This window comes from Ixodes scapularis, unplaced genomic scaffold (assembly GCF_016920785.2).
Source record: "Ixodes scapularis isolate PalLabHiFi unplaced genomic scaffold, ASM1692078v2 PGA_scaffold13__105_contigs__length_92229423, whole genome shotgun sequence".
Classification (NCBI taxonomy): Eukaryota; Metazoa; Arthropoda; class Arachnida; order Ixodida; family Ixodidae; genus Ixodes; species Ixodes scapularis.
In genome coordinates, this window is record NW_024609839.1 from 87,579,566 (window position 1) to 87,593,113 (window position 13,548).

Genomic DNA, 13,548 nt, shown 5'->3' on the forward strand with positions numbered 1-13,548 from the left:
GTTCTCAAAAGTGGTCTCTCGATTTCTGCCACGAAATAGAAGTGTCGTGCGGTTGCCCGCCACAATTTCGACAGTGGCACAATGGCAGAAGCAGGTGCAGTAGATGTCGGTTCTTCTGCAAGGTTTCTCTGCAGTTTGACAGTCCACGGAAGCGTGGGCAGCCAAGATTTGAGACGCTGCAACGATGGCATTCACTCATGCTTTTTGCCGGAACTTCTAGGACAAACCGCCAGTACCGGTACGTCTGAGAGCGTGACGCTCCGGCTTTTCCGACGCCATTTGTTGCCACTCGGGAACAACTTTCGATGCATGGGCAGAATAGGTCGCCGGACGCACCGGTCAGAGATGTGTTCTAGGCACCATAGCAAGAGCTAACGGAAAAGCCCGGTGCATTCACCCCCTTGCTGATGGGCATGCAGATGCCCAGGTCTTGAACTGTCAGCTGCAGGAACAGGTTCCCAAGGGACTGACTGCTGAGCTGCGAGAACTGGGGCACACGTTCAAACACCTGCTGCGTAGCCGTCAGCACCTGAAACAAAGAGTGGATGGAGTCGCGTCGTCGGACGCTCCCTAAAATGGCGGCCGCAATCGGGCACACCTCTTTATTGAGGCTGCCCCTCTGCTCGTTCCAGTACTCGTAAGCGTTCTTGTAGTTGAGCCACACCAGGACGGCTGGAATAAAAAGAGGGATGTTCGCTCACTCGGAGCTATTCGACGAGTTTTATCCTAACAAAACTCCGAGGATAACACGTCCCTCATCTCGCTAACTATGAGGGCAGAAACCGAGGGAGAAGGGGAGACGATGGCGTGCGGGGACGTCAGAACGCCGAGCTTTGGTTGGAATCATTAGAAGGCAGACGCAAAGCTACCTGCCTTTCTCTCCGCTTCACTCGTCGGATATGTTCCAATGCAAATTCCAACGTTGACGCTCCGCGTTCTAGCGCATTCCAAGAGCGCAATAGAGACAAAAGCATCTAGCTTTGCATCTACCCACTGATCATTTCAACCAGAGGTCGGCGTTTTGACGTTCTCACTTGCTCTCGTCTCCTCCTTTCTCTCAGTTCCCGCCCGCATATTGACAGAAAGAGAGCAGCAGGATATCTCTTTCAAATGCCCAGGGTTCAGCCCGTGCCCATTCTTTTTTGCCGCGCTTTGGCTGCAAATGCACGCTAAAGGCTCGTGAGACGCCAAAGCGTTATCAAAGTTAAAAAGCTCGTGCTAGAGGCAGGATAGCTGAGACATCTCCCTGTCTTGTCAATGATCATAGACGCCATGTCCTAGATTCGTTGAGTGCCCCTCGCACGGTGCGCTCACCTTTATCCAGGGCCACTGGCTGGAAGTAGATCATGGGCCGGTTCAAAGTAACGAGGACCGCCTCCTTGTCGTCGTACTAGCTGGAGATCATCTCGTCCAGTGGCCAACAAAAAGGGGGCATCTCAACCCAACGACAACATGCATTTTGCCCGGCCAGGTAGGCTCACCTGCAACGCATTGCGCAGGCAGATGCGAGTTTTGAAGAAAGCAAACTGCAGCAGCTCCGCCTCTTCAAACAGAGTATTCTGCAAACCATACAGTGCCCTCAAAACCATCAGTGACTGGAGTCGCACAGGAGCAACTCAAGCTTTGAGGGGATGCTCAAATATACCCGAGAGAACAAACCAAAGTCACTGTCCACAACGATGCTTCTATGGTCTCATGCTCTACTTGGTTTCACAGGAAGAGCTGTAGCATTTGCGAAGCTTCCTTGCCATAGAGACACGAAAACTGCCACACCACCAACTTTTCTGGCTAACTGATTTTGAATTACAGAGGTTTCCGATTGCAGCAGACCTTTTGCAAAAGTCCCGAAAGACCACGTGTGAAGCAAACACTAAATTACAGAAACATCCTTGCAACCGCATCATTTACCCCATGACATCGGAGAGAGTAAAAAGTGTCAAGTAGTGCAGCTGCTCCCTCACTCATCCGCCTGCGCATCCTCCGTCCTCTACTCTAGCCTGTCCTCTACAGGCTGTTACAAACATTCTTTTCGGCACTTCAGACACTGTTTCATACTTTGCGAAAGGTCTATAATGAAGGTAAACATGAGGGAAGTTGAGGGGACCGACTAGTGATGCTGGCTTGTTTGGAATCCTGAACACCTTTAATTTCAGCACCTCCGAGCCACGGAGAAGCCGCCGTTGAGACATCGACGTGGCAGCGGCCGAGAAGCGTTGCCCTCACCTTGAGGAGCTGTCTCTGGGCGAGGCTGAGGTCAACCTGGCCCTTGCCGAAGAGCTTCATGGCCGAGACGGCCCGGGAGGCGTTCTGGGCGCGGTTGGAGAGCTGCAGGTCCAGCGTGCCCGTCTGCAGGCGCACAGCGCTGGCCGTCGGGGTGGTGGCCGTGAGGCGGATGCCCCGCAGACGCAGCTGGAGCGAGAAGAGCAGGCGGCCTCCCCTGCCCTCCCCCCCCCCCCCCCCAGGGCCCCCTCCCACAGCCGCAGGGGCCGAGTGCCAGACATCTTCTGCACCACCTCGTTCACCTCCTGCGAAGACGCGGGACGTTAGGCACGGATGCCGTGAACAAAGGGGCCTGGGTGCTACACGCACTCCAGCCGGGAGGACGGCTGCTGCACTAACTTTAATGTTGCAAAAACACCTTTCAACCTTCCAGCAAACTATTGAGAACAGAAAAGACGAGAAACTGTGATAGTCTTAGCATTCTGTCTTCTTTTTTAACTTCTTAACAGTCAGTGAGAGAAAAAGCTCTAAACTTAACTCAAATTATTTTTTTGGGGGGTGTGCACTTAATTTTAAAGTGGTTCTGAAGAGGCAATTGATATCCCATTTTAGTTTGCGCTGTTTACCTAGCTTCAATAGTTTGCTATTCAGGTTTGAAGCAACACAATTCTTTCGCAAGAAGAGCTCTCACGAGAACATCGCCATAGAACCTTTGCATAAGTTCGTACATCACTCTCTATAGGGACCGCCTATGACCCGTCGTATGTATTTTTGCAACAGGCAGCCAAATAGTGCTATTTCGTCACTGGCAACTGCTTTTCTTTTTTTCAGTTTCCAGAGCTTTTTTACGTTGGAAAATCTCCCATCCGATAGTTTTTTTGTTTTTTTTTCAACTAATGCTTTCGCATCTGAACGTTTCTTAGTGGGGAAAAAAAGAATTTTCCTCTGGACTAAGATAAGACCAATTGTAGCAACGTGGCAACACTGGCCCGGAGAGCCCACAAGGGTGCCCTAAGAAACCCCTGGGGTCCTACAAACCCAGTTTGAGAACTGTTGCAGGGTGCCCAAAAGAGGAGCTTACCAAGGGGGCTGGGGAGGTCCCCACCTTCGTGAAGACCTTTTGAACGAGCACCAAGTGGTTGAGCAGGTCCGTGGTCAGGCTGTGCTCGAAGGTGCCAATCTCAGCAAGGGCACTCAGGTAGCTGCCACGACGCAGCACCACGCCGTCTGCGTCCCGCTGCGAAGGACTCCCGGGGTCCTGGAGGTACTCGGCCGCCACGTGCGCCATGGCAAAACGTGAACCCACCCCGTAGAGCACGTCACGCGATAGAGTGCACAGAAACTAAGATAGCTGCAGACTTGGGTCCAGAGCTAAGGCCTTTAATGCCGCCTGGCATTAATCAAGCGGCGGTGTGCACTCCCGAAACAACGAACGTTGTGCAATTCATTACCAGAATCGCAGCAAGTCCATTAACCGGAATGGCACGAAGCAAGGAAGGATGTCCTGGTTAAGTTGTGGGAAGCTGTCAAGAATCTAAGTAAGTACAACCACGAGCTGTGGGTACTCGTTCGATTCGCTGCTCAGATTATGAGCTGGCGTCCCGATTAAACCTGCTGATCCGGCGGGTTAATGCCGGCTTGGTGGGCTTAATAATCATTCAGTTATTAAGTGCATTATGACCCCAATACATGTACAAAGATGAACCCTATTGTACTTAGACCAGGCTTGTGTCGAACCAGCAAAAGACGACAAAGTCGGTAGTTATAATCTCATTTTCGTGTGCATAGTGTCTTTAACTGTGAATCCTACAAAAGCAATATATTATGTCTCAAGTGTCAGTTCTGTAGAGGCCCATTCTAAGTGCTGGCCAAAGGCTGCTTCGATTCGGGCACCAGGACGACGCCTGCATACAGCGCACCGACTGACCTGGACAGGTGGTAGTTCCACGCTGGCCCGGGATGGTAGGTTGGCCTCGCAAGCCGGGGGCACCTGAAGAGGGAATGGTTTGCATACAGTGGTCGTAAACAAATTGTCCGGCGCCTGGAGCGTGTCTCTGACCGGTCTGTTTCCCGCCTCCTTGAATGGAGGTCCTCAATTTCAGCCCGATGTCGTTGTAGAAGTCTTGCAGCAGATGCCCGTTCTGCTGCAAGTCTCTCACCAGCTTGACAGTTCACCCAGACTTTAGTAGCCAGAAGTAGCCACTTTATAGGCCTCACTAGCCAGGAGTAGCCACTTTAGTAGCCCCGACGGTGACACTCGCACTTACTCGTGCTTGTTGCCAGAACTTCTGCAACTGACTGCCAGGATTGCTACATTTGACAGTGTGGCACTCCGGCTTTTGCGACAATATTTGTTGCCACTTGAAAACAACTTTCGAACCGTGGGCAGGATAGGACGCCAAATATACCGGTCAGAGACGCCTGCGAGGTACCGTACCGGTGCCCACCTTGGTGTTAAAGTTGAGCGAGTGCTGGGGCAGGTGCACCGTGAAGCGGGCTTGGGCCCCCGTGCGTCCCGTGCCCGTCAGGGGCCTCATGTGATAGTGAGCTCGCAGGGAGGGCAGGAGCGAGGCCGCCGTCGTCAGGCCCTCCAGCACCAGGTCCAGGCGCACCACGGGGCGCAACGTCCGCTGGTCCGACCCCAGCGGGGTCGGGCTGCCCTGCACGGTCAGGAAACGGTGCCGCTTCGGCCAAACCGGAACCGCATGGCGCAAAGATAAACGATTTGCCCCTTTGCTGCGCCGCCGTGGCTAAGGCAGCGGTAATGCAGAACATAAAGGAAGGTTCGCATATTTGAGTTTCAGTGTGCCAATGTTATTAGATCAACTCAGCTGTGGAACTCCTGCGGAAGGGGCACCCCTCCCCTTCCCCCTTAACTTCCACCATGTGTCATTTAAAGTGTCATCTAGAGGCTGCATTTCAAAACTCTATTCCTTGAAGGTGCTACGGCAAAGTGCCACCGAGATGCCGTCCACCCCATGAATGGTAACGCATCGAACGACGGGAGGCAGACTTTGGGGGGAGGGAGAGGGTGTTCGTGGAAGTGTCGTCTATGGACAGTACCGGTCCGTAACCGAGTTAATCTAATCAGTGTTTCTGGTGCCCACCATTTGCTTTTGAACATGAACTGCAAGAAGAGTTTAGGTCCTGATGGTATTCCTAATCAATCTCTTCATCGTATTCTCTTTGGACATTGAGCGACTTAACCGTAATCTTTGAGAAGTCTCTCTCTTCTGAAATCATACCTAAACTTTAGAAATCAGCCAGAGTTGTTCCCGTCTTTATATCTGGTAACAAACAGAGCCTTATCAATTACAGACCAATTGCGTTGACTTCTTCTTTTAGTAAGCTCCTGTAACATATAGTCTGCAGTCATATTTTTAATATCTCGAAAGCAACTCAATCATTCGCCCTCAACAGCACAGTTTTCGTCGTCATTTTTCAACCCCCACGCAACTCTTGGAATTCACACATGACATTACTTCGTCTTTGAATAAATGGGGGCAGATTGATGGCAATATTCATAGATTATTCGAAGGGATTCAATAAAGTTTTGCAATCTAATATACTTTCGGGTTGACTTGACTGTATTACTGATTATTTAAGAAACAGGTCAGTTTGTTTCATTTGGTAATGCTGTTTTTCAGAAGTCACTGTCAGTTCAGGTGTACCGCAAGGATCGGTGTTAGGACCCATTTTATTTCTTCTGTATATTAGATATTGTACAAAACATACCGGTTAAAATTCGTCTTGATGCCGATGACTGAATCCTGTATAATGAAATTAATTTTGGTTAATGATCAACTGTTACTTAATGAATCCTTTATAAACTTCTTTAATTGGAGCAAACAATGGAAAATGGAAACAAACTTTGAAAAGACTGTGTTTATGAAGTTTACGAGTAAGAAATTGCCTTTGGTTTTTAGCTACGGCATTGATGAGATTGTCTTAAAGGAGGTTTACGATTTCAAATATTTGAGTATTATTTTTACATCTAACCTTGAATGGGGACAGGCATGTTGACCTTATTTGCTCTCGTGCCCTCGGGAATTTAGGATATGTTAAACGTACGTTGGAATGTTCTTCGAAAGATGTCAAATTAACCGCTTTTAAAACCCTCGTTAGGACGATTTTGGAGTCTGGTTCTGTAGTTTGGGACATTTATGTAAAAAAAGGATAATAGTCTTATCGACTTTATTCAGGCCAACGCGGTTCAATTCATTTCAGATAGATATAACACTTTTCAATTTCATCCACTATGCCAACATTAGGGCTAGAGCCTCTGTCTTTTAGGCGAACTGTCGAGTGGAAATGCTACATAGAATTTTTAATGAAGATAATGGCACTGAGTGCATGAAATACATTTCCTTTTCAGACATCACGTGCGCTAGGCGATCCCATTCTTTAAACATTGTACCCTTTCAGGCCCATATTAACTGTTTTAAAAATTCCGTCTTTCCGCGCACGTTTGAGTTGCGGAACGGTATTAATGGATATATGCGTATGTTTCAGTACGACGACGTCGTTTTAGAGATTGTGAAACTTTATTTTGTTTGATGTGTGATTGGCGAATCATTATTTTGTATATGTTTTTGTTTACTGTTAGCGCTACTCATCTTTTCCACCTGCATATTCCACTCCTGCAACGACCTCAATTGAGGTTGCAGTATGTTCAAACGAATAAATAAATAAATCAAACAGAGTGTTTCAACTGCATTGCAGTCCCTCCTAACTGCGTAACACGCTGGCACCATCTATGCGGTAGACCCGGAACTCTTCTGATCTGCATATTCCTTTACGCATCATTATTTCAGTGTGGGCTTTAAATAATTCTGACAATATTATAAGAGACGCTTGGGTCGCGCCGGATGCCCAGATGCCCTTCATTGATTTGCAATGCAAACCCCCCCCCCCCCCTCTTTCATTCCATGCGTGACGTCACGTTTCATGCGAGTGTTGTGGTTTGTTTGAAATTCCCAAGCAAAGTCAAGTGGCTGCGACACAAGCTCCGTAAAGCTATTGTTTTAAAACTAACTGCAGCGTCTTCCACACACCCTGACGATGCTGCCGAAACGCATTCTGTACATACCGACTTCATCCGTGGCATTGAATGAAATCAAGCATTGTGGTTATGCCAGTCCTTTTTATCTTATTTTTCGGCCTGACACTTCTACTGGGTTTCACCTCCTTCTTTCATTGTTTACGGAGATTAAGAAAATATTTCGTACCACCAGATCTTTATTTCAATGACAATTAATTTTTGTTAATAAAGTGCAATTGAGTTTTTCTTAAAGGGTCAATTACAACCTATGTCAGAAGGGCAGACTGCGGCACCCACCAGGGCGGCCTCCTCCGCGGGCGGTCGCTCGGCGGAGCGCCCGGGCCCGCTCCGGCGCAGCTCCTGCAGCGTGGTGGAGAGCTGCTTGCTGGGGCGCGTCACCATGCTTTGCAGCACCACGGGGTGCTGGAGGATGTCGATGTGCACCGCCCCGATGGAGAGCAGCGCCGCGTGGTGTGCCCCGCGGCTCGAGCCCAGGGCCTGGGATTGCCCCACGGCCATCGTGACCACCATCTGGTGGTTCGGGGGCTGGCCCTCCAGGAGAGCCACGCTCGTTCGGCCCAGGCGTCCCGTCTCGGAAGATTCGCTCTTGCGCAGACCCTCCTCAAAGGTCTCCTATAAAGAACACAAGATCCGAGTCACGTCGAGAAGTCGCAAAGGAGGAGGCCAGTTTAGAACATTTTATCTACGTCGTCGCAGGGCGGAATCTTCCTCACAGAGTGAGAGCATCTTTGCTGGAGCACCCTCACAAGCGGATTCTCAAACTCCCTGCTTCAGTCGGGGCAATTTTCGGAGCAATTTCGGGGTTGTTGGCGAGTCATTCCCTATAATTTCCTAGATGCTCGTGCTGCGACACTAATTGCCGAAATCGAGTCCAGCTCGAGACGGGTGAGCAGCTCCAACAAATGGGAGATTTTCGAAGTGGCAGTAGGTGCCATATTTTTTATGTGACCCTTCTTGTGGTTGTGATGATAATAACTGGACAGGGGGTATAACTTGACGAGTCCGACGAGCCTGTTGCATTAATACTCAATATGAAGAAAGTGAAGCCTCTGTCCCCTCTGTGTTTTGCTTTCTTCATATTTAGTATAACTTGGTCTTGGTTTTAAATAGATTGATTTCGCCATTATAAGTGGTTTCGGGAAGACGAGATAGTATTCTCCACGCTATCAAAATATATGGAAACACGTTACTAATGTGCTGGGGAAAGGGTAGCTGTCTCGTACGGCTGTAATCCACACAGAGTCTGGCTGTTCCTTCTTTTTCGGAGCGACAACAACGGGGAACGCCCAGGGCCTCTTCGACTCACGTACTGAACCGGTGTCGATTATTTCGTCGAGCGCCGCATCTAGGAGTGTTCTTTTGTGGACGCTTATCGGTCGAAGGTTGCACCTCCGAGGCGGCGCGTCACCGGTTTCAATGCGGTGCAGCACAATGTCAGTCTTTCCAGGTGTTTCCGTGAACATCGGTGAGAAAGACTGCAGGACGGCTTGCAACACCTGCTTCTGCTGGCTGCTTGCGGGGCACCTTCGCAACGATTCTCGAACACCGGCAGGCAAGACGTCCGGCACCATTGTGAAGTGGGCTGCAGTGGTCAGGTTACGTAAACAGTCCTCCCGTCTGGTAAACGGAGTCAGCTCCGGTTGCTGTCCCAGCCGGTATCCGCCACCAGAAAAGTCGAATGTCATGCTTTCGCCTGTAATGAAATCTCGGCCCAAGATCACGGGTACCACGAGTCCTGGCAGATAAAGAAAGCGCTGACGCCGCTTCTTTCCATTAAACCGAATCTGCAGCCTCACGGCTCCTCCAGCTGTTATCGCTGTACCAGAAGCTAGCTGCAAACGGGTTTCGCACTCCCGGAGGCTTATCCTTTTTGCTTTGCAGAGTTCGAAAACAAAACCCAAAAGAGCGGCAATGGGAAAATCGAGCAGTGAAATCATCATGCGCGGTTCAATGATGTTAGGCTCGGGCTGGATTCGACATACCGATGGAATCTGTGCCGCGGCCTCACTGCTCCCAGGGAAGGCGGCGCACGCGATGTGCGCGTGGCGGGCGTGACGTCGCCGCCACGCGGAAAAACTTTGCCACCTGCGCCCCGCAGTCGAGCAACTGGGCTGGGTGGCCACCAGGGTGCCCACAAAGTTAAAAACCACAGGTTAGCGGTCATAGTGCATTGGCCATATTGCCCCTCTAAACTGGAGACATCAGACACCCTCCTAACTTTTCACGTCTAAGCAACCATCAACAAATTTTAGTTTGAAAAATGTCTAGAGGCTGGCTTTACAGAACGAGTGTCAGCAGGTATGCAACATTGCTCAAAGATCCCAAGTCTGAGGTGATCTTGGAGAGACAGTACAGAGTGGCTTTCCCTTACAACATCTAGGCTAGCGGAGGGTGAACACTTTACAAGGAAGTAAGAGAGTCTCGAGGCCAGACTAACGTAGCAAGGAGAAACTAGCATTTTCAGCATGTATTCATGAAATCCCCACTGCATGACATATCTCAAGGTCTTGCAGCCTTAGTAGAATTTTTGCTATGCAGTCAAGATATCTCATAACATTAAAAGACAGTCCGAATTCTCACTCAATAAACACTCCTGCAGTGAATACGGCATGCATGGCCCAATGCTCGTAAACTAAGAAGGCAGCTTTATTTTGTAATCCTGTGCATTGTGTTCACATAACCGAAGTCGTCAAACAGGCTTTTAGATTGAAAATCAAGTTTACTGAATGAAAACGAAACTTGCTTCGAGTCTCGTTTACTTAAATATAAAGTGGTGAAAGACACGCAGGGCGCTGTATGGCGCATCATCAATGGTAATACAGAAACAAACGTCAGGATGAAATACCTAAACAACACACTACCAGATTATATGCGCATATGCACACAGATTGATAGGGAAAAGAAACGTATTTTCCGTTAATTTAAGCTGGATAACTTAAAGGGACACTGCTTCAGAACTGTCGTTTGTGGTACCGGCTAGTTAATCTTCAAGAGCCGATCATCAAGCGGAAGAGATATAAGTGCGAAACAATCGTACGCAAATTCGTCGTCGTCATCTGCTTCGCACGCCGGAGAAGCGGAGGAAAAAAAAACTATTTTTAGTGAATTTGTCGTCGTCATTTGCTTCACACGCGGAGAAGCGGAGAAAAAAATATTTTTAGTCAATCCGTTTAGTCAATGCGAGTCAAAAACCAGCTGATCAATTGCCTATCATTCCAGCTTGGAGGTGGAAAGGGGGGAAGGGCGGGCAGGAGATAATTCCACGCGTTCTTAGCGTGAAGCATTTAAACAAATGTCAATGTCAGGTTTTTCCGACGATAACTTACATCCATTGAACGGGTACTACTTACACGGTGCACGCTGTGCACCGTGCATTATAAGCATTTATACACATTATCACGATGATGTAACATTTAATGGTTTTAGGAATGTTCGAGGACTAAATAGATACTCAAATTTCTCCCCTTAGTTCTCATCCACATTAGATTTTGGAACAACGCAAAATGATTCGATCGTCAAGAAAACGCAGCGCTCACAAAACCCGCCTCATTTAATTCCAGGAAAAAATATACTTTGATATCGTAGCGGTGGTGACGAAGTTTGAGCCTGAAGCCAGCTTAGAAGCCTCGAAAGGTTTGCGTGCCCGGTGTTGGCCAATCTGGCTGAGAAGGCCAGTGATGTCGCCATCGCGTGCGTCAGAGTGTGACAAGTGCCTCACACCGCGGGCACTATTAGGCTGACTAATAATGGCCCTGTTACACGGGGACTCTCAACCGCAATTGACTCAAGTGCTGTTTGTGCGGAGGGCGAATGAGTTCGCGACACTTACTTTATCTAATTACTACTCCCTCGGAAGGTCAAGTATGTAGCTGTCCTTAAGAAACGCAGATCGCGCCAAATCCTGGGCGTCTCAATATCCAACCAATCAGACTACTGCATTAGCCGGTAAGAGCGTTTAAGAACAAATACTGCTACAACTACTACTACTAATAATAATGATAATAAAAATCTTTATTTTTGTGTACCAAAAACAACTTTAAGGTCTTCACTTTGGTGCACAGAGAACGAGTAACCGCCAAACTAACATAAAGCAAATAAAACACATTACACATAGGTAAAGATCCTTTGCAATTGCTTGCTTTAAACAGAAAAGTCACTGAATGTTTCAATACCTGGATTGTCAAGGCGATTGAGCAGTGTTTGCATGTGTGACAAGGGTGAAGGTATTAACATAAAAAGTAGAGCGGTTTCTAGTCAAACGGAAGTGGACAGGGATATTAGCATTGGATAAAAGTGAATCATTGACTATATCTCTATTTACCATCTCGCGCAAAAAAAAAAAATCAAGTCAAGTTCCATTTTTTTGTTAGCATGCACCAATGACAAAGCAAAAAGCAAAACATATACAATAAACTGCGCCTCGCGATTGTTGTCGCTGAGTGAAGTGGCAGTGGCGACACAGCATGCACCTCTCTTTGCCACTGAAATATCGCACCATTTAAAACGTGATACTGCTCGCGCCTCCTATTGTTTCAACCGATTAATGGTATACCAATGACGGCCGCTCCGACCGCGTCGCTGTGGTCTAAAAAATGTAGTTATGGTTACTGTTGACGACACTAAGATTGAGAATATAGACGCGAAACTGAGGTCATCCCGTGAAGGTTACCGAAAAAATGAAGTGACGGCAGTCATCTGAATTGCCTTTCTGTCAAAACATATTTAATGCAAGTACTTCGCTGCTATAGACACTTCAACTATGCGATATTCCGATATAAAGTAACTGTCATATTCTGTCACTATGCGCCAAAAAACTAAGGGAGAGAGGGAAACGAGAGCGCGTAGTGACTTCATAACGCCGGGCTCTGATTGGAGTGATTAGTGGGTAGACCTAAAGCTAGCTGACCTCGTCTCCCCTGCGCTCGTCGAACGCGTTCGAATGCAACAGCCAAACGCCGGACGCCGGCGTTCCGCGTTCTAATCCGTTGGACGAGTGTAGTGGGGACAAAGTCAGCTAGCTTTAGGTCTACCCACTGATCACTCCAATCAGAGCCCGGCGTTACAAAGTCACTACGCGCTCTCGTCTCCTCCTCTCCCTCAGTGTCTCGCCGCATATGGGGAGGGAAAGTCGTCTGCTTCTTGCTCAGGAGTTGCGCTGACGTCAGAAAGACGCCGACCTCTGATTGGCTTCGATTGAAGAATAGTGGGTAGACGTCAAAGCAAGCTGCCTTCAGGTCTACTCCTTCATTCAGAACCAATCAGAGTTCGGCGTCTTTCTGACGTCAGCGCAACCCCTGCAAAAGAAGCAGACGCAATTTTAGGCTTTCAAGACGGGCGTACAACCAAATAACCTCATGTACAGGATGATAGCTATATTGCGGTTAAGTTCACTGTTCAAAGCTGCGCCCTTTTTTTTTTCTGCTTTAATTTTTTGTAATTACCTTGATTTCGACAGGCTGCGTTTTTAAATATGTCACTTATTTATTTCAGATAGAGTTGAGTCACTTGAATCTTGCAAAATCTCAATCTCCCTCATTTTTCGAACTGATGCTTCACGTGTTTCACGAACACCTGAGTACCTCCGTTTTTTTTTGTTTTTTTTTTTTGTTTTTTTTTTGTTAGTTTTGTTTACAAGATACTACGACGTCACTGGAAATCCTGTCATTGGAAATCATCTGTACCTCCATTCACTTTTTTTACGAAATATTACGACGTCATTGGAAATTCTCTGGACTAGCCCTGACGGATCCTGCGTCAACACGTTGAGTCAGGGGTAGTGCATGGGGTACTGCCAATTCCTTTATTGTTCCCCGAAGCAACGAGATGACTAAGGAGACTTGGTGAATATTTACGACCTATTGGACGCCATCCACTCACAACCTATAGAACATATGAGGCGGCTGGAACAAAGACGCGGACATGTTTATGATGTGCTCCAGCGTTTCGCAGCGTCAATGGCCGAAACGTTTGCCGGATTCCCCGAAGAACATCCTCGTGATAATTTCTTGCGGCTCGGTAATAACTGCAGAAATGCAGATGGAAGGAAAATTGCATATAGTGATGAAAACTTTGGGTGGGGGAGGTTTAGAATTGTAGGCTATAGATGGCGCAAGACACCGCCCGTTACAAAAGGTACGGTCACTACTCGTGTCCCTCATCCATCTGTCTATGGCATCGATTCCAGCGGCAAGTGTATGATTGGACCTGGATCAACGTCGAACGCTGACGCAGTCCTCAAGTCCAATGATGAATAGAGTGCGCATTCA

At 48.1% G+C, this 13,548-nt stretch overlaps 1 protein-coding gene across 1 annotated transcript in view; it reads right to left on the reverse strand.

The window, feature by feature from the left end:
• LOC8032431 (transmembrane protein KIAA1109-like) overlaps positions 1 to 8,302 on the reverse strand; it is a 33,379-nt gene extending 25,077 nt beyond the window's left edge. The window contains 11 exon segments of the mRNA XM_040211333.1: positions 398 to 529; positions 599 to 672; positions 1,315 to 1,435; positions 1,482 to 1,559; positions 2,224 to 2,460; positions 2,463 to 2,525; positions 3,326 to 3,499; positions 4,148 to 4,210; positions 4,668 to 4,880; positions 7,559 to 7,894; positions 8,294 to 8,302. Coding sequence (XP_040067267.1) covers positions 398 to 529; positions 599 to 672; positions 1,315 to 1,435; positions 1,482 to 1,559; positions 2,224 to 2,460; positions 2,463 to 2,525; positions 3,326 to 3,499; positions 4,148 to 4,210; positions 4,668 to 4,880; positions 7,559 to 7,894; positions 8,294 to 8,302 — 1,500 coding nt within the window.
• Between the last annotated feature and the right edge of the window lie 5,246 nt (positions 8,303 to 13,548).